The sequence below is a fragment of the Notolepis coatsorum genome (genome assembly GCF_963971535.1).
Source record: "Notolepis coatsorum genome assembly, chromosome: 3".
NCBI classification, from domain to species: Eukaryota; Metazoa; Chordata; class Actinopteri; order Aulopiformes; family Paralepididae; genus Notolepis; species Notolepis coatsorum.
The window spans coordinates 73,084,603-73,106,839 of record NC_140167.1 but is presented as its reverse complement, the minus strand read 5'-3'; the positions used below and the strand labels follow the sequence as shown (position 1 = coordinate 73,106,839).

Sequence of the window (22,237 nt, the reverse complement as noted above, 5' to 3'; positions counted from 1 at the left end):
TCACTTAACTTTAGCCCCTTTTATGCATACAATGCTTATGTTTTGGCTGTGTTGCTCTTCTAGAAAAATAATCCTTTCAGGGTTGCCTATTGAAATACTGTACACTTTCCTACTGTACACTTTCCTGATTAATTGAAATGGGGGACCCTGATGTAAACAAGACGAAAGTCTTTCTCTGGTCTGCATCCCCTTAACAATTGTGTGTATTGAGCTGTACTGTATTGTACCCATTCTGCAATCTGTTAATAAAGTTTTCAATCAATCAATCAAACCTCCAGTACAGAAACATTGTTTGAGTTTGCGTGTCAGGTAGACCATTGATTGACAGTCGAGTCTGCCAATTACATCACATCGCTTGCGCTCCGGCGCTGCAGCTGGACCCATTGCCCACCTCTGCTGTTGATAACGCTAGCCAAGTTATTATACACACAGATACACAGTGGGCCAGTGACTTTGGTGTAGGGGTGTAACAATGCATCGATCCTAAGGGGGAAATTCAACTGCATCGATTTGAAAATGTTAGAATAGATTATCGCAATTTTAATGTGTACACATTGTTATGTTATTGTCATGTCCGTTACAGCCAACACACCGACATACGCTACTGCATCAACGTTATGATTAACAAAGCAAGGCATTCGTTTTGTTGCATTAACGTTATATTACTATTGCTATCGATAAATCTAGGTGTTCTAAAATCTATTGCTATTGGTAAGAGAGACTATAATAAATTGGTGTCTCGGAAAACGAGAGCCCTGATCGCGGAGTTTCAGGAAGTAAACAAGAAAAATGAGAGCTTCCGATTGGTCATTTGCTTTATTTCCCATGAAACCAGTCACTTCACTCTACTGTGATTGGACCGTTGGCTTGAGTGCAATGTGGGACTTGTAGTTTTTTAACGATCTCGCAGCGGAGGAAAAAAAAGACGAGAGAGGCTATAATCTGTATTTGCACAGCGTGCGCGTAATTGATTTTTACCGTTCGCATACAAATATTTTTAGGGGCATATGCGAGCAATTTGGTCGCACTGTAGAGCCCTGTAGCGGGCGGTATTTTCCTAATGGAGCTCAGAGAGTTCCAGTGGTAACGTGAGGCTAGATTGATGAAATATGAATAATAAAAAAAAAACAAGATCTCTCGTAGTTGGCACTGAGCGGTTGGCCTGAACTAACGAGAAATCTCGTCGTTGGCACTCAAAAGTGTTAACAAACGCATATAAAACAAATGTGTCATTTAAAAGTGGTATTGGATTTGAAGCGTCAGAACCAGTGACTGTATTGAAGCATTTTCCACAGACGTCGCTTTACTGTCAGTCGCTGGCATGCAATATGCCATAGCTACAAGCCGGGACTCATGCATGGCAGCTTTAATATGTGATTCTTATGATGTAATAAGGGTCTATCAACCCTGAATTTCCCCAAGGGGATCAATAAAGGAATATGGTGGTGCTGGTGCCTTGTCATTGTACTATTGCTTAGAGAAAGCCCTGAGCCTCTTTCCTTAGCCAATACTGAGATGACTGCGAGAGCCTGTCTGTGGATTGTTTTGATTCCTGAGGTGTGAGGGATGTGTGGAGTAGGGGGGATAGTAGGCGCCGTCAGTGTAGAAGTCAAGACTCTCTGGATTAGGGGTGTGCACAAATAACTGGTGTGCTCCAGCTAACCGCTTATTTTCAATTATTCTGATATTCATAACAGTCCATTTGCATATATTGGATATTATTTAGTATTTATTTTAAAGGGTGCCAAAAAATAAAAAAGTTTAAAAAAAAAATTAGATCATTGGCATCGAACCAGAGTGCAAGGTGCCAGTAAAATGCAGAGAATAAAATAAATAAGTTTAGAATATACAGTGATTTAAATGAAATATATATATATATATATATATATATAACAAAGCTACTGACTAATCTGATGCATGTATAGTATTATAACTAGCTGACTTTTGAGATGTGAAGAAGCAATGAAAGGAAGTTAATGTATTTGGTTCAGGAGAAATAATGTCAGCTGGGGCCAAAGTAACCAAAGGGTAAGAGTATTCCTTTTCGTCTTTGTTGTTGCTGTTTTATGTGTGATATTGTTATCAGGAATTGTTCTATTTTCCACAGGATAAAACAAGGACGTTTGGTGATATGCTGGCTCTCGCTGGCTATCTATCTACACGTTAGGTTGTGGTGGCCTTTGGGGACCATGTGGTAGGGTATGTATGTAGCATAGATATATTTACACGTTGGGTTGTGGTGGCCATTGGGGCCATGTGGTAGGTATGTAGCATCTATCTATCTTCATGTTGGGTTGTGGTGGCCATTGGGGCCGGGGGCCATGTCGTAGGGTATGGAGCATCTATCTATCTACATGTTTGGTTGTGGTGGTCATTGGGGGCCATGTCGTAGGGTATGGAGCATCTATCTATCTACATGTTTGGTTGTGGTGGCCATTGGGGGCCATGTCGTAGGGTATGGAGCATCGGCATTGTCAATATCTGGAGCTCACATTTTAACCATTTCCTCAAGTATCTTGTGTTTTATAAAAATAACAGGGTTATTGGGATTTATGCAGATATAGTATATTTAGCATGTACATCGCACAGAGTGGGTATGTATATAGGTATGTAAATGGGAATATATGCAGATATATTCATCCAGATATAGATCCAGATATAGATACTTTGCTATTAAGTAATCGACCTTGCCTATATTACTACCTACTATGCTAATCTGACTATACTACTATGCTCCAAAGACTAAGCGCCCAAGTTCAACACTGTTTGACGAACAATGTTACTTAGCTGCCAGAGTTGTACCCTTCCTGCTGACTTGTTGTACAGAACTTGTAAGTCGTTTTGGATAAAAGCATTGGCTAAATGACTAAATGTAAATGGATAAAAGTATATAAAGTGAACACACAAGGGCGAAATGAAAGTATTTTGGCTGTCACCTGGTTCAGCAAGGTGCAACCCTTGAGCTCATGCTGGCATAGCACTCGGATCATTGGGGCACGCAAGCTTTCCTGCCACGTCAAGGTCACAGCGAAAGGGAAAGTTCTCACACTTTCCACTCTATCATAGTGAATACCACCACATGCTATCACTAGATTAGAAGTTGATGTTTCTAAGTAACTAACTTTAGAACCTTCCTGGCGCAAGTTTAGCGTGCTGCTGACGTTTAATCGTCCGTCAGTCCGTTATTAGACAGGGCTCTACAGTGCGAGCATTTCGCTCTCATTTGCCCCTAAAATTGATTTGTGCGAACCGGAACAATAATTTAGGAGCTAGGGCTGAGCCCAAACGTTTGAATGTTCGAACCTTCATTCGTTACGTTGGCATTCGAATTCTAACTCGACATTAAAAATTTTGATTTTTAATAAAAATAATTATATATTTAAAAGAAAAAAATGTATGCGTCTATTCATTCTGTTTAAACCAATGAGGTATTTCTTCACAGTTGCAGATAAAGATTAGGCTACACTAATATTATAGTATTAAAAGAAACTGATTAGTTATATTCATTAAAGAAAGTTGATTTAATTAAAAAAATAACTCATTTAATCACTTTATTCAAATTGAGGATTTAATTTGAGGATATTTCTAAATATATATATATATACTTTTTTATATTAAAAAATAACCCTGACGAAGTTCGAATCCCAAAAACAGGCTTCTGGGACAGCCTTATTAGGAGCACAGTGTGTGAGTAATAGCTTTGCGTAGTGGGCGTGTACTGTCAACACACAATTGTCATTTCATATACCTATTTCATTCAAAAGGAAGATATTGATGTCTATGACTATGACTATAGTAGCTATAGTATAACCGAATAATTTGATTATTTTTGTTTATTTACGTTTCAATAGCGTTTAAATTATAATGAATTCAAGAATTGTATAAAGAATTTTCCATGTTCTGTCATCTAATAATTAAGGCTGTCAATCGATAAAAATATTTAATCTGATTAATCGCATGATTGTCCATAGTTAACTCGCGATTAATCACATATTTTTTATCTGTTCTAAATCTACCTTAAACAGATATTTTTCAAGTTTTAATACTCTTATCAACATGAGTCAACAAATACTTGCTTTATGCAGCCATTTAACACAAAAGGATGACCCTCATGCATTGCAAATTTGCATCAAATTCAAAACCGAGTGATGCACAAAATAACTTAAAAGAAAATAATAATTTAAAACGATGAATAAAGTGTGCATGAAATAATAGGGTAAAGAAAACGTTAGGAACTTGTTACATTCACCCACACAAGGGCTGAGGACTCACACCCCGCCCCCCCCTCTCTCTCTCTCTCTCTCTCTCTCTCTCTCACACACACACACTCTCCCAGCTCTCTCTCTCTCTCTCTCTCTCTCTCTCTCTCTCTCTCTCTCTCTCTCTCTCTCTCTCTTCTCTCTCACACACACTCTCCCAGCTCTCTTTCTCTCTTGCCCCTTCCTCATCTCACTCACACACACACACACACACACACACACACACACACACACACACACACACACACACACACACACACACACACACACACACACACACACACACACACACACACACACACACACACACACATACTTTGAGTCAGAAACAAACATAGTATCAATGAGAGTATCAATAATACATCGGAGTGAAGTCTAGTAAAATTTAAAAAAAAGACAGCCTTACTAATAATACATTCCATTACCTTTCCTATCTGTATCGAAGTAAAAATGTTGGTATCGTGACAACACTACATACAAAAGCAGCTTGCCAACCGATATCCTTTGCGTCTAGTAGGCATGGGCCAATGTGTGATTTTGGTGGCATGTGCTATTGCACAGATGTTGACCCTTAGTATGCGCACGCACATTATAGTATGCATGTTTCACTGTGCTCCTTGGGAAATAAGTTAGCGTAGAGCCCCGTTAGGCTACACCCCGACCCAAACAGATATAGCATGTAGTGTTGTCAAAAATGTCGAAAAATCGATACATATCGATTCTGAATATTTAAAGCGGTTTCAATACTCATTTCCCGAAATATCGATATTTAATTATTCATAAAAAAATGTAATCTTTATTTTATTTTTATAAGGAAGTTGCATTGTTCATTTCAATACCTGTAATAGTACAGTAGTCCACACACACACACACACACACACACACACACACACATGTGCATTCAGTTAAGTCGGAATATGACTGTAATACAAACAGTTCAGTTTGTCAGGTACATGCAACACAGATTACAGTGTTTACATCTGTCTGCTTGAGAAAATACCACGTTCTGCAATAAAAATGATTGAAGTGAGATGAACAGTTGTTTTTAAATGTGTGATCTAAAGATAAACAAAATTTTTTTGCATTTTAAGATTGAACCCTTTTCCCCCGTGGTATCGAAAATGGCAGGGATGCACCGAATGGGAAATTCTTGGCCGAAACCGATACCGAAAATAGAAACAGTTGGCCAAAAACCGAATGCCGAAAGGCCGAAAATGATTCATATAATAGAATATATATTTTTTTTTTTATTTTTTCTTTTTTAGCGTTTATCGCTTTCCTGGTCAAGCATGACCGACAGTTGCAGGGTGAAACGGGAGAGAGAGCAGGGGGAGACATTCGGCAAATGACGGCGAGTCCGGGAATCGAACTCGGAGTCAACCAGATCCGTGACGCAGCACGGAGTCCCGCGCGAGCGCGGTAACATGGTGTGCTACTGGAGCACCCAATAGAATTATTTTTTTACCAATGTTGTGGAACATTATGATTATGGAAAAATATATGATTATGGCAAAACTTAACTTAAATAATAAATAATCACTATTATGGGTCCATAAAACATTTATTCAGCACTTCTGAATGCATACAGTACATTAATTCCATCTTTTCTCTGGCTGCCGCAGCAGACATCTGTGCTCTACTGAGCGCACCTTTCTAGTCCCCAGATGAATGCACTCTCTTGACTTTGACACAGTAGACGCGCGACAGACAGACAGCGTCAATGTGAGAAACACAATCCCCCCCCCTCTCGCTCTGAATAATATGCATATTAGATCACTCAGTGATTAACCGCAACGGGCATATAGTAAATAAGGATATAAAAGCATGTTAAAGACGCATTTATTGGACGCGTTGCGCGCAGAGTTTACATAGAAACAGCGCGACTCCCGACAGAGCGACATCATCACAACAACACGCGTTCGGTTACAGGTTGTTTCTGTTTCGGTGGTATATTTTCGGTGAAAAAACTCTTTCGGCCGAAAGCCGAAAGGCCATTTTTTGCCATTTTCGGCCTAAAACCTTCGGTGGCCGAAATTTCGGTGCATCCCTAGAAAATGGTATACTTTTCAAGGTATCGTATCGAAGTTCGAAATTCCAGTATCGTGACAACACTAATAGCATGTACATAATAAAAACAGGAGGCATCTTCTGAGTTAAATAATCTATAATCATGACGTGTGCATTAGTCTTACAACATTAGTGCCACACTGAGACGTGTCCCTAACATAAAAACCGTGCAGGTGATTGATTGATTGAAGATTTTATTAACAGATTGCAGAATGGGTACAATACAGTATGGCTCAATACACACAATTGTTAACACTTTGACGACCGATGGGCTTAGTCTAATTAGTGGCTAGAGGACCGGGGAATGTAAACAAACATGTACGTTTTCTTTTTTTTTTTAACTTTTTTTTTAGCGTTTATCGCTTTTCTGGTCAAGCATGACCGACAGATACAGGGTGAAACGGGATATAGAGCAGGGGAAGACATTCTGGTAAATGACGGCGGGTCCGGGAATCGAACTCTGAGTCCACCAGATCCGTGACGCAGCACGGTTTTCCCCGACGCAGAAATAGCGCCGAGATATGCGGTGAGCTACTGGAGCTCCCCTCATGTACGTTTTCTAACAGCTATATCTATACTTTATAGTGTTGCTATCTGTCCATTCTCATTGTCAATTGAGTGCATAAACTGTCCCTTCAGAATGGCTTAAAGAAAAAAAAAATCCATCGGTAGGTTATTTTATAGCGCCGTGAATATAAGCTTTATCGCAGATTTCGTATCCTATTTTCTGGAAAGCTAGTTATAGAGCTAAAGGCTACTAACGTTATATTCAACGGCATTTCCGTTGTATATATGGTAATGAAATAACATAAACTGCTTATGATCCGGACTATCCCAGAGCATCTATGGATGAAAGGGGGCCGGCGGGGAACGTCGATTAGTATTATTGATTACCAATAGAGTGTCCGTGTAAGTAGCCACATTCACAGATCGATTGTTTGCGTTGTACATCAAGCTCCGATCCGGCTATAAATTAGGTGATAAATGTCTTACCGTCAGCCCGTGTGATACCCGGCAGCATTTCCCCGTTATCGATCGGCATCTGGTAGATCCATATGTCCATTGGTTGATGATAAATCCCCTTATTCCATGGTGAAATCTCCGCTTCGAAACGTGATATACATATCCATTCGCCCACAATGATACTGCAGTGGAGCGATGGCGCCCCTAAGAGGATCTGGCCGGTATTGCATGTTGCCGATTCCACAGAGGCGGGTAGATCTGCAGAGTCGATCTGGGATCTTGATCCGGTTATTAATATGGAATAAAACAATAACAACTTGCCACGGCTATATACGTGCCTCTGGTCCACAACGCATGGCACCGAAACACGTATTTATACGTGGCCGGTCCCCATTGTGTTAAGGGGATGCAGACCAGAGAAAGACTTTCGTCTTGTTTACATCAGGGTCCCCCATTTTCAATTCATAATGAATTGTAAGTAAGGGTGCAATTAGCACTGTGCAATCCATTCTTTGTGGATCCTGCCCATAGAGAGCAGAACGTATCAATATGTATAACCGTACAAGAAGGTAAAGTTGTGTGTTAGTCCTTGATATGCCTGTAACCACAACCCTGCCCAACACGTGTGAACAGTTTAGTACTAGTTTGGCACCAATTGTAGTTATTTTCCAATGCCAAGGGCACAGAATGGACAGCCTAGCTTAGGGAAAACAACAGACTGAACCTGAACTTAGAAGCAACAATAGGTGTAAAGGTAAGCAGAAATACAGCTCTTGTGTCAAATATGATAGGATACAGGTTTGCCACGGTTAAAATACAAACAAATGTGAATGTCCACACGAGCAATATCAATCAATACAGGTATTTATTGAATTTAGGGTGAATCCAGCGGGAAAAGCAATAGAATGGTCGTGATCCGGTCCAGGTGTCAATAACACAAAGCAGACTCGCAGACAGAAAAAGGGATTGTTCACAGTTCAGCGTCGTCATCAAAATCAAATCAAATTTATTTGTAAGGCCCGACAACACACGGTAATGTCCCCATGGGCCGGACACGTCTTCTTTAAAGGTGCTATGCATTATAAATGTCATTTTTCAGTCTCTAGCATTGTATTATAGTAATAGGAGTTCGTATCAATGTGTTTTTGGGCCTAAATACTATATTGGCGAATTCCTCAGCTACAGCCCATCCCCTCTTTGCCTCTAGTAAATCAGGTCATGTTGATTTGACGACCTGGTGCACGTCACAGGGCGCTGTTTATAGCGCACGGTGATGTGATTGGCTCTGTGGTTTTAGTAATGCCCGCCTCCATTCTTGCTACCTGCAGGGTGGAAGGTTTGTCCAGAAGATCACTAATCAGCTGAAGCCTGATGCGGTTCCCTCGGTCTTCGACAGACAGACCGGCGTTAGCTCTCGGGACTCGGGAGCGATCGCTAGCTACTTAGCACCAGCCGGGGCCGGCGTTAGCAACCGGGAGCGTCGTTGAGCATTCAGCCTGCTGGCTACCTATATCCACTTCAACCAGCGTCGCGGAGCATTCAGCCTGCTGGCTACACAGCTTGTCGGTGTGCTGGAGCCTCTGCAAGCTAACGGTAGCTGGCTCCAGGCTATTAGCACATCGACAAGCTGCTGGAGCTCCCGACGCTCGGCTGGTTGAAGTGGATCTAGGTAGCCAGCAGGCTGAATGCTCCGCGACGCTCCCGGTTGCTATCATGTGCAGGTCCTCTTCTCAGACCTGTGTGGCAAAGCACTGCACACGCATCATGCAAGCTACACATCGCTGCATGTTGATCAATGGTGGCCCACTCGGTGCATCACAGTGGGCTACTATTGTGCTAACAACAACCGCGGTGTCCGGCTTGTCGGCCGGCATGAGTGCTCGATTTTGGGTGGTTCTCTCCTCCTTGTGTGCCCCCGTTCTCGCGGGTGTCCTGCCGGGGAGCTTGTGGACGCGACAACAGCGGCGGCCGTAGCGTTAGTTAGCTCATAGCTATTGTGTACCACTAGCGTTACGGCGGGCTCGAGCACCCTACGGCTGCCGCCGTTGTCGCGTCCATGGGCTCCCCGGCAGGGTACCCGTGGGGACGGGGGTGTACAGAGAGGAGAGAACCATTTTGTGTCGGGCGTGCATGCCGGCCAGCGAGCCGGACGTCGGGATATGTTGTTAGCACAATAGCTACCAAGCTAAGCTATGTTAGCTTCTAACGGTGTATACACAATATGTACAACGACACAATGATTTACATTATTACAAATATGGTAACGTGGTTGTGGCTTTTACAAATAGTGGTAACATATATATAGATAGACAGTACTGCTACATTTCTATATTTATGACATACCATATTTGTATTGCTTCAGTACTGCTATGATGGAGACCAGAGAAAGACTTTCGTCTTGTTTACATCAGGGTCCCCCAATTTCAATTCATGGTAACATATTATATATATATAGATAGACAGTACTGCTACATCTCTATATTTATGACATACCATATTTGTATGTAACCTGAAACCTAATCTCTGACGGCGAGATGGGCGGAGCTATTTGGTGGGTGGCTGTCACTCAAAGCATTCTGCCAGAATGGGTGGAGCCAAGCCAATAATAGCCTGCTTTCATGAGGCTGAAAAATGCTGGTTTTGAGTACAAGATTAGAAATATAAAACAATGATTATTTTTGGAATAAAAATTACAGATGTGTTACATAGACTCACAGGAAGTGTGTAAAGTTGCCCAAATAGTGCTAGGAATAGCAGTGCATAACCCCTTTAAACAAGTCAAGAAGAAACATCACAATAAGTCAAGAACAAAACAAAAACACCATAAAGTCCCAGACATACCCCACGCGAAGGTAAGGAAAAACTCACTAAAACCTAGCAATAGGAAAAAGTCCAAAGGTCAGTTCACAAGGGGGCATCTTTATTTATTCTCGAAAAGGGACAATTGAGAAGAAATGTCTTTTTATAAATGTATTTAGAAATATATAATTACATTTTTATAATTTTACTTATTATTATTTTATTTCTATATGGGGTGGGGTGTTTTAGGCCCTTTGTGATGGGGCTCGGGATGTTTTACTTTATAATGTCTTTTCCTTTATATATTTAATTTATTCTATAACTATTTTATTGATTTAATTTGATCACAAAAAAAATACCTCAAGGTCGGAGGCTTAACACATTCCTGGCCAACCACGTATATATATATGTGATTGGGAGCCGACGCTTGACGGCCAACCACGTGTATATATACGTGTTTAACTCATTATTTCTTTTATTCGCTATTGACATTCATAATTCATTGAGGCACCTTGTGCATACTGTTCTGAGTGTGTCTGCGATGGCCCCCTAACGCATTGTGGCAGCAACTGCACTATTGATTGATTGATTGATTGAATTGATTGAACATTTTATTAACAGATTGCAGAATGGGTACAGTACAGCTCAATACATACAACTGTTAAGGGGATGCAGACCAGAGAAAGACTTTCGTCTTGTTTACATCAGGGTCCCCCATTTTCAATTCATCATAACATACCGGTATATGACATACATGACATACAGATAGACAGTACTGCTACATCTATACATTTATGACATGCCAGATTTGCAAATACAGTACTGTTTGTGATACGGAAAGAGTCCAGAAAAGAGAGTATATACATTTGACATAGAAACTGTACATTGGAGGAGGTTGGGGGGGGAGGTTGGGTAGGAGGAGTGGGTGGGGGACAATGTACAACTGAACAAGCAAAACTGTACATTGGAATATTGACAAGACCATACTTGGTCATTTACTGTACATTGGGGGGGGTTGTGTTAGGACATTTACAGGGTCCAGTTTAGAATTGCAGTCTCCCGTAGGTGTTTTTGAAAGTGGGTAGTGATTTACATTCCTTTACAGCTTTGGGTAGGGCGTTCCACATTGATGTGGCATAATTGCGAAACGTGTTTAGTCACTTGTTTGAGCCGAATCTGGGTTTAACATGATTTGTGGAGCTCCCTCTGGTGTTGTGATCGTGGTATTCACTGACCTTTGGGAAGTATTTTGACATGTACATGGGTACCTTGGTCGTGTAGTGTATCTTGTAGACCAGGCCCATTGCAAGTTGCTGTACTCTGTCGTCTACTCTAAGCCATCCTAGGTTGTCAAAGTGGGCAAGGGTGAGGTGGGTTCTAGGAGTAAGGTTAAGCAGTAGTCTGACCAGTTTGTTTTGAGATGTTTGTAATTTAGTTTTTAGCGCCTTTGAGGTGCTTTGGTACCATGAGGTGCAAGCATAGTCGTAGTACCCTTGAATGAGTGCGTCTGCCAGAGTCTTCAGGGTATTCTTGTTTACCAGTGAGGAGATCCTAACTACATTAGAAATGCTGTGGTTTGTTATCTGGGCTGAGCCATGCGGGCGGGGTTTTTTCATTATTGCATGAGGAAGGATAATAACGATAATCTAGCGTTGATTTCAGGATGATTAGATAATCAGGCAAAAAATGACCACGTTTAGTGGATTCCACTGGAAGCAACTCACTGACAATCGACGGGTGTATTCGACCCATAGCTATAATATAAGATATATTTTAAGCACTTGCAAGTGAACAAAGTGCCCCATTGACTTACAGCACTGGCGTTCTATACAGAAGGTAAACAGCGAAAGGGTTACCCTTCTGTAGTGTGGTAGTGAAATGGTTATCCTTCTGTAGTGTGATAGTGAAAGGGTTAACCTGTAGTGAAAGGGTTAACCTTCTGTAGTGTGGCAGTGAAAGGGTTAACAAGTGACCTGAGCTGCACTAAACTCCAGGCTTTACTCACATGGCTATAAGATTATAACATCTCTTCCAGGTTCAGGATCTGAAATTCACGACTCTCCATTCATTTCTAATTAAGATGTTCCCTTCTCCTGCTTTCCCCCCTCATACCTGCGTTGCCTCCTGCAGGATGGAGTCGTCTTGTCTGGAGCTGGCTCTCAAGGGGGAGAGGCTATGTAAGGCTGGAGACTACCAGGCCGGCGTCTCCTGCTTTGAGTCGGCCATCCAGGTGGGGACGGAGGACCTCCAGATCCTCAGCGCCATCTACAGCCAACTGGGAAATGCATACTTTCACCTCCAGGACTATGGCAAAGCCCTGGAGTACCACCGCCATGACCTGACCCTTACCAGGTAAAAGAAAAACAATGTTAATGTGGTTAAGCACATTGTACTGCTAGCAGGCGCTTACTCTCCCCATGTAAATAGAATGTTGTATAGTGCAGTGGTTCAATCCAGATAAGAGATAAATACAAATACTGTACCATATCTGCACTTGTTAATCAGATGCGTTACTTTAACCACTAACGGAACGCCCGTGAACGGAACTTAATTCAAAATTCCAAGTCCCCCCCCCTTTCCTAAAATAGAACTTGCAGGCTGGATGTTGTTCGTTCAGCCCACGCACACCACTGAGAGATTACCTGTAATTTAGCATAGACTCATAGTATGATGAACGCAAACGACAAGCCAGAGCTAGAAGTTCTCTATTCATTATTCGATATCTACAAGTTTTACCCTGAGGGATGATTTACAATTAAGTGCTAAAAACAGAAAAGTAGGCTACTTACATTCTTGATGCTAGAACTCCCAAAATAGTAGGGGTGGGAATCACCAGAGGCCTCACGATACGATATTATCACGATACTTAACACAATACGATAGTATTGCGATTCAAAATATATTGCGATATGCTGAGTATTGTGATATTAATATTGCGATATATTACGATTTACCTTTTTCCAACTGCAAAGTAAAACTGTCAACATGTTTTATCTAATAAAATAAAGTGTTCAGTCTGTTCATCTCACTTCAATCATTTTTATTGCAGCAAATGGGATTTTCTCAAGCAGACAGATGTTAACACTGTAATCTGTGTTGCATGTACCTGACAAACTGAACTGTTTGTATTACAGTCGTATTCCAACTTAACTGAATGCACACATGTGTGTGTGTGGACTACTGTACTATTACAGGTATTGAAATGAACAATGCAACTTCCTTATACAAAAAGAATTTATCAAAAAATATATATTCTTTTAAATAAATAAATTATAAAATATCAATACTTGGCGTCCTTGTATCGATACAGTATCGCCACGCAAAGTATCGCGATACTACTACCTATCGATATTTTCCACCACCACTACAAAATAGCGTTAGCATGAAAAAAGAAGGTAAGCCAGCTCTAGTTTACATAGCTTACAAACAACTTTGTCTTGAGGTTCCACAAGCTGATCAAAATCTGTAGTATTTCCAAATGGGGCTTTTAGAGTGCAAATCACGGTCTTCACTGACCGAGTCGGGTTCTGAAATCTCTGCTATCATGTCTTGCGGTTCTTGTTGTTGTTACTACTGGCACGTTCTTCAGATCTTTAAAAAAAAAAATACAAGTCAATTATTAATCTTAATATAATAATATTCGTTGGCAGCCCTACTTAACAGTAACTGCACACTATATCGCCCTCGAGTGGAACATGGAAAGCCACGTTCTGCAAACCAAAATATTACTGATCTGTGACTTAAAAACCGAGGTACGTACCGAACCGTGGTTTTTGTGTACTGTTACACCCCTAATAGATTGATATCATAGGGGAAATATCTCTAATGACAATATAGTGACATCTGAGACAATCTCCATAATTTACCTAAACTCGTTAAAGAATCAAATCAAATTAAATTTATTTGTAAGGCCCGACAACACACGTTAACACATTGGGTGCCACGCCCCTTTGCCCAGATAACCCCTTGAGTGCCAGAGCTTTAGTCAATGGGAGGTTGGGGATATTTGCGAACGCTTAAACTATATCTTAAATTATGGCTATGGGTCTAAAACAACCCTCGCTTATCAATGACTTGCTTGCAGTCAACATGTACGAAACGGATTGTTTTTTCATTAGTACATTTCCGTTTTATACCGTTTTTAATAAGAGTATAGTTTCGGAGAGTTCTAGTAATTTCAGAGAAATTCCGCGATAATAGCCCTTTAGTGGAATACACACAACATCGCTAATAAAATAAATAACAATTAAATAACGATTAAATAACGAGAGCTCGTCATTGGCACTCAACGCATGGCGAGTTAGGACGAGAAATCTCGTCGTTGGCACTCAAAGTGTTAATGTCCCCATGGGCCGGACACGTCTTCTTTAAACAAGTCAAGAAGAAACATCGCAATAAATCAAGAACAAAACAAAAACACCATAAAGTCCAAATAATGTAAAATAAATGAATGCAACACTCCCAGACATACCCCATGCGAAGGTAAGGAAAAACTCACTAAAACCTAGCACCACAGGCAATGTGGAGGAGAGAAACCTTAGAAGGGCCGTTAAAGGGGGGGATCTCCCTTCTTAGATGTCAGTGAAACAGGCGGACAGTTGGTAAGCATGCACTCATATGCGTAATGAAACACATAAGTGCATGCAATAGCAACTGAACATTTTGAAATATTTTTAAATAGAGCTGATAGGGCTGGGCGATATGGCAAAAAATCATATATTTTTTCCGATATCGATTATTAAAATATATTGCGATAGTTATCGTTATATCGCCCAGCCCTAAGCTGATGGCAGATCTATTTGAGGTATGGCGGCGTGGGGGCGGCGCAGAGAGGGTCACATCCTCCTGGTCATCATCACGGGACGTCCGCTACTCCGGTCATCACCACGAGACAGCCACTCTCAGGGAGACAGGGCGTCTATCGCAAAGAGTAGGGGGTTCCCCGACATTCCTGGCCAAATTCCCAATCAGGTCTCTGACATCAAGGCCACCTAATCATCCCTTGCCCTTAATTGGCTGATATGAATCCCTGTCTCCTGAGCCGTTCAGCCATTGTGTAGTGTGATGTGTGCCTGGTGCCAGTGTATGGCAGCCATTGAGCCTGCATAGCCCAAGGTTGGGTGCTACCAGTGGTGGTGAAGGAGGCAATTTCCACCCTACAGTACGTTGTGGGGAGCGCTTGGAGTGTCTAAAAAAGCCCTATATAAAATGTAATGAATTATTATTATAATTGATTACCGTGACTCGTTAGTGTGCCTTGAGATTCTGGTTCTGACTTGTGGTGTGCCTTGGGCCCAAAAAGGCTTGGAACCACTGGTATCGTGTGTATAGAATAACATTTCAAATGATGGTTGCTTAAGGCAGTGATTTTATGACTACAACACAGTTTTTGTGGCACTAAATAAATGTTAAATGTTTTTAGGTGTAAGCACTAGGCTTGCCGCGGTAGTCTGTGTTCAGGCTCCACTGACTACCGTAAATCCTCAAATATAGGACGGGTCTTGTATTTACCTCAGCTGCAAAGAGCACCAGGCCTTTATTAGAGAGAGGCTTATATAAGAGGCAGGCCTTAATTTCTAAAAATGACACTCATGGACATAATCCCTTCATTTTCAGACTTTTATTGCATTATTATTATTATAATAATAATAATTATTATTATTATTATTATTATTATTATTATTATTATTATTATTATTATTATTATTATTATTATTATTATTATTATTATTATTATTATTATTATTATAATTTTTTTTTTTTAATACGTACATTGTCTGTCTACATTTATTTAGACTAGCATTGGTATTTAAATATTGAGTGCAGTTGAGTAATTGTGGGATTAACGTAATTCACACACTGAAGTTGGAACTGTCTATAGGTTGCGGGGTCCGCACGGATCATTTTGCGTGTTGTACCTTCTCGACTACTATCTTGTTGATAACATGCAGGCAATAGCTTTAGATACTAACGCTATCATCATAGCATCATGATCTGTAATGTGTCAACTGGACAACGCCAGCCTCGCCTGCCAACGCCATATAGATAGCGAACATTAACGTTTGCAAACAAAGTCGACATCATCCAGCCGACACCACAGATCTAGATATTATGACAACGTTAGCTAGCGCTAAAGCCAACCAGAGGGAAACGTTAATGTACGGTAGTCAGTGTAGCGGGAGGCAGCACTTGATTTGCATTGGCAAGAGTTTATCTCATTCTATATCACGGCATGAAAAATAAATATAAATACTTTTTTTTGCAACCTTATATTGGAGACCGGCCTGTGTTTGTCTGCATGCATCAAACCCCCGTCCATTACAAGAGGCCCGTCCTCTATTCGAGTACCCTCCACTATTAGAGGATTTACGGTACATTACTTACCCACGGCCCCCACCGGTGTATGCTTTTTAAAATTCTTTATAGAAATAAAACCCATTTAGTTAATGTTCACATATTAGTGCCCACATTCAAATAAAGGAAATTTATCAAATACTAAGCGTGTTATCAAGCGTGTAAGTCAGACAACATTATAAACTGAACCTGACCAGCCCAGCAACGGTATGTTTGTGCAGTATGTGAACAGATTGAAAAGTGACGGAAGGTATTACTGTCTGTTGGCAATTTTTTTTTATTGGAACCTAACGTCAACTCTGTCCAACAATGGATACTAATCATTGAAAATGAATAAAAAACGGACGTCGACGGACAGACTCAGTGGATCAATGTAGCCGCATAGCGTTAAAGATCAAAGTAAGCCCTCTACAGATATTGAATGTTTTGTAAAATGTCCGGTGTCATCGGTAATATCGGTGTTGTCATGAGTTATTAGTCTTGGGAAATTCCACATCACCTGTGCCTTGCCAGTTTGCTATCAGAGATTAGCAAACAATATTCCCATCGATCATATTTGAGGAAAGACATGCCTGTTGGACACAATGACAACAAATTAATAAATATTTGGTAAATGCACATGCCTTACTGTTACGAAGGATCAGATTAAACCGAATATATATATTTATTTATTGATATATATTGAATAGTATTTGTATATCGTTTGATATCCCTTGTATATTCCTTGTACATATACACGGAATATCCCTTTAGCCTACTATAGCCCATAATAGTTCATTCTCCTATTGGACAAAGGACCAGGCGCCAGGGGACCAGCCCCCGGAGTCAAGTTCAAAGTTACCGACAAGACATGTCTGTACTAGCCCCGGCCCTGCCCAGGGATACGGCGACAGAAATGAGAGTGGCACTATTTGTTCACCGTGCATATAAATATGGCGTAAGTGAATACAGAGGCACTTAGTCAGAAACTTAGTAACCAACGTGAAGCCTCACCCACGATACGACGTGCGGTGAAGTATGGCCTGTTTGGCCCCAGAATAGCATTGAGACCGCGTGCGAATTAATAACTGAATTGTCAGAGTTTGGCACTGTACCGTCGAGTGCGACGTATCTCTAAATAAATAAATAATAGTCTATTGTGTATGGTGTATCGTGCGGTTAGAGTTCTAAAGTGACCAGCATCTCCAACGCTTCCTCGTGTTAGCTAGATTCTTATCCAGGCTGGGCCGACCACATGGCGCTTTCATCCGAGGAGATCTAGGCGAGGACCGAATGGACATGTACACTGGATTACCTACCCGACGTCTGCATAGCCCTGTGCGGCTGGAATATATATTTGCTTTGGTACTGTGATTTGTGGAGCGGATAATCGCCGACGCCTGTGAGTGTTGGATTTACCCCCGAGAGGAGTCAAGGTCGAGTCGGCGCTCAGAGAGCCTGAGGCCGCCTAGCTTTCTTCACTGTGGAGCTACAGCCTACAAGAGAACCAAGCTGTATTCGTCTGCGGATCAAGAGTCTATCGCACTGTCTTCTGTACTCGAAGTCTCCCTAGATATCGTTGACCAGACGTTCTACTACCGACAGCTCTCCTACCCCCCCTGCCGGCTTACAACCGGGAGGACCCCTTCCAGTATATCCCGCTATATCATTAAGTGTACCATAGATATAATTCCCTAAGAGCCAGGTTGTATACTTGCCTCCTGCGTAACCAGAGAATGGACATTCAGTGTTGATTTGCCTACGAATACTCATTTGCCTTACAAGTGCAATCAAATGTAATATAAGTATCATATGTACCTTTTGCTCCATTAAATACTTGATTAATACCTTTGACTGGAACCGATTTCATTGTGGGAAGTGTTCATCATATTCATATATTGTGTACTGTATGGCCAGTAGTTAAAGTACATAAAGCGGTAGTGGTTTAATGATACCATACTTATCAATACAGTCAGGGAATTGTACCCCTCAGTTACAATTGGTCCTTCGAGCCGGAGAATAACTAGTGTAATATTAATATAGTGGTATTAATATTGAAATGGCCTATGATGAACACTCCACAAAACGGTCCTCCTAAAGTAGATCGCCCGCAGCGTAGACGGCAGCCACCTCAGTACTTAGAGGATTACGCTGCCAGTATACTACCTAGCCTTCTACAGACGGTAAATGCGGTAAAAGTAGAAAGTAAAATTATGTCCGACCCTATCAACCAGGATACCCCGACCACAGAGGCCCTAGTGGGTTCTAATGTAACTGACCAAGCTCACGGTGGGGACCAGGAGGGAACCGACATGACTTTACCCCCCGCCAAGACCGAAGAAGTAGTCCCCGGAGAGCTCCGGGAGGAAGACAACCCTCCAGAGATGGAACTCTGCACGGTACAAGATGAGGAGAGCGCCGCGGAGATAGAGCTCCAGGACTCCCCGCAGGAGAACGCATCTCCAACGAGTACTGCCAGGAGCGGATCACCTCAACCAGCGTCTTCCCCCAGCGAGGCGGACAAGATGCTGGCACAGGCGTTCCTCGCCAGCCTAGCAGCCTCAACAGAGCGCGATCGACTCCAAGCACAGACGCTTAGTGAGCGCGAACATTCTTCCATGGAAAGAGAACGCATTCAAGCGCAGCAACGGAGCGACGAAGATCGTATACGTCTAGAGATTAGACGCCTTCAGACGGAAGAGAATATGGCAAGAGACCGGGCCGACACCCAGCGTGCCGCTGCCGGTGCCCAAAGAGAAGCAGAGCGCGACAGAATACAAGCGCAGCTAATGGAGCAGCTGATCGCCAAGGCAACACCCCCTCCCTCCGCACGGGGTTCCAGGGCCTCGTCAAGACACGGGTCAAGGGCACCCTCCCCTAACCGATCAAGCAACCCTGAACTCGACCACCAGAGAGAGCCTATACCCCCCTCCGAACCCCTTCCCCGACCGGTCCCAGTGAGACCCAGCTACAAGGAAGGAACGGTGTACACCGCGGAGAGGCTAAATAGACGACTACAGGATCTAGATGACCTGACAGAAGAAGAAGAGGGAGAGGAGGAGAGTCAAGCCCGACAGCAGCACAGTACTCCACAGGACCAGGAGGTCCAGTACAGCCCAGGCTCTACCCCCGCGGCTCTGCGCTACAGACCCCCGACTCTATTCACGGGTGAGCATGACGCACGACCAGTCCCGAGGAATAGCACCTGGATACGCGGGCCATGGTACCCTGCCGGTACCAGCCCACCGAGAGGCGTAAGAGGAGACTCGCCTAGGAGGCCTCTCTTCCAACGCTCACCGATGTGCCAGCCATCTACGGCGTCATACATTGGCACACCGACGTTTCCAGACTTCACCCATGAGAACCGAGCACAGTACACGGAGTTACGGATGTGCTTAGAGACAATGATGGTTGACGTAGCTGATGAACGCCACAAGTATGCTATCCTATTGAAGCACCTCAAGGTGCCCCGAGCGCACAACATAGCGCTGGCCTATGCCACCTCTACTACCCCATACACAGCGGCTCTAGCAGCGCTCGACCAAAGATATGGACGCATATGGGATTACGTAATACAAGAGATAAGGCATATTGACCGCCTACCCCCAGCAACAGACAATCGCTCACTAGACGACCTGTCTATCAAAGTACAATCCCTGGTAGGGATGCTGGGGGCGCAACGAGAAAAGGGTATGCACGAACTATACGCAAACTCTAATGTCGAGAGGATTTTAGAGAAGCTGCCGCCCGCCAGACAAGAGCGCTTCAGGCGGCAAAGAGACCACCGTGATCCTAACGGTCCCGAGCCATCCCTCCTAGACCTAGCCGACTTCCTGGCGAGAGAAGTCTGCAGCCTACGATTGGATACGTTCGTGCGGAGCACACCAAGCTCCAGAGAGGGACCTAGGAGAGCAAACGATGGCCGAAGATTGGTGACTGTCATGCACCAATCAGAATCAGTACCGAGCAGCAAGAACCACAGTACCCCCTCGATGAAAGAGAAGTGGAAGATGGTGTGCCCGTACTGCGAAAAGGAACACTGGTTGTCACAATGTGACATGTTCAAGAAGATGACCGCTGAAGAAGTGAGTCAATGGATAAAGTCCAACCGACGCTGTTACCGATGTGCGCGCAGTCACATGGCAGCCGATTGCCGCTTAAAGAAGAGGTGTAGTCTGTGTGACGGAGCCCACCTAGATGTCCTACACGACAGTAACAGAAGAAAGCCTGCACCTTCCAGCAGCACAAAGGCAAGTGTTATGTACATTGACCCCGCTAGCAGCGGGGGCGCCCAGGTGCTCTTAAAGGTGGTCCGCGTAACACTGAGTTACCAAGATAAGGTCATGGACACTTATGCCGTCCTTGACGACGGGTCAGAGAAGACCCTTCTCCTCGCGTCCGCTGCGGCCCAGCTGGGGCTGCGGGGGAGCGAAAACCAGATGACGATTCGGACAATAAGAAGAGATCTAAAGACGATAAAGGGCGAGAATGTCTCCTTCACTATCGCAGCAAGCGGGCAGCCAGAGAGACGGTATAGGATTACTAATGCTTTCACCAGCCAAGAAATAGGCCTATCACAGTACACCTACCCCATCGCCAAGCTGATGGATAAATATGTGCACCTGCGCCAACTACCTATCCCGCTCATAGACGGTGCCACCCCGACCCTGCTGATAGGCTCCGACCATGCAGACCTCATAGTCCCGATAGACCGGGTCCACACAGGACCCAGAGGCTGTCCTGCAGCAGTCGAGACCCGCCTAGGATGGACATTACAAGGCCCCCTCGCTAAGTCTCTTAACCGAACAGCAGCCACTAACTGCCTCCACTCCAGAGTGACAGAAGAAGACACCACTCTCCTACAGCACGTCGAGAGGCTATGGACACTAGAGACAATGCCCTTTAAGAACGAAAAGAAAGACATTCGTTCCAAGGAAGACATTTACGCTATAGCCCTCCTCGAGCAAGGGACAAAGAGAGTCAACGTCAACGGAGTGATGAGATACGCAACTCCACTCCTGAGGCGAGAGGGTATGCCTACCTTTCACGCCACAAAAGAAGCGACGGAGCGGTATCTATTGAACACAGAGCGGCGCCTAGCCAGAGACCCCGCTCAAGAGACTGTGTACCGCGCTGAGATTAACAAGCTAATCACAGCGGGACACATAAAGAAAATTGACATTAAAGAGGCCGATCAGACGACCGAATCATGGTACGTGCCGCACCACAAAGTCCACCACAACGGCAAGGATCGTATTGTGTTCAACTGCAGCTACCAGATCGGATCACAAAATCTGAATAAAGAGCTCTTGCCCGGCCCAACACTCGGCCCCTCTCTACTAGGCGTGTTACTACGTTTCCGCCAGGACCAGGTGGCCATCAGCGGCGACATCAAAGGGATGTTCCTGCAGGTGAGACTAGTGGAGGAGGACAAGCCCCTGCTGCGGTTCCTATGGAGAGAGAGGATCGGGGATGAGCAACCAGCCATCTATCAATGGGAAGTCCTCCCTTTCGGAACCACATGCAGCCCATGCTGTGCTACGTTTGCACTGCAAAAACACGTCGCAGAGGACCCAGCAGCAGATGAAGAGGTCCGACAAAGTGTAGGAAATAGTTTCTACGTGGACAACTGTTTGCAAAGCGTCTCGACGCCAGAAGAAGCCGAGGCTCTTCTACTCAAGCTCCGGGCCTCCCTGATCAAAGGCGGCTTTGATCTCAGGCAGTGGGCCAGCAGCGACCCGCAAGTATTGCGCAGCCTCTCCCCCGAGGACAAGGCAGCGAGCAGCGAGACCTGGATGGCGACCATCCCAGGAGAA

At 43.5% G+C, this 22,237-nt stretch overlaps 1 protein-coding gene across 1 annotated transcript in view; it reads left to right on the top strand.

Annotated features, from left to right (window-relative positions):
• LOC311224425 (G-protein-signaling modulator 2-like) overlaps positions 1-22,237 on the top strand; it is a 185,683-nt gene that overhangs the window by 54,185 nt on the left and 109,261 nt on the right. The window contains exon 2 of the mRNA XM_084309408.1: positions 12,219-12,440. Coding sequence (XP_084165534.1) covers positions 12,220-12,440 — 221 coding nt within the window. The 5' untranslated portion in view covers position 12,219. The remainder of the gene's footprint in view (positions 1-12,218; positions 12,441-22,237) is intronic.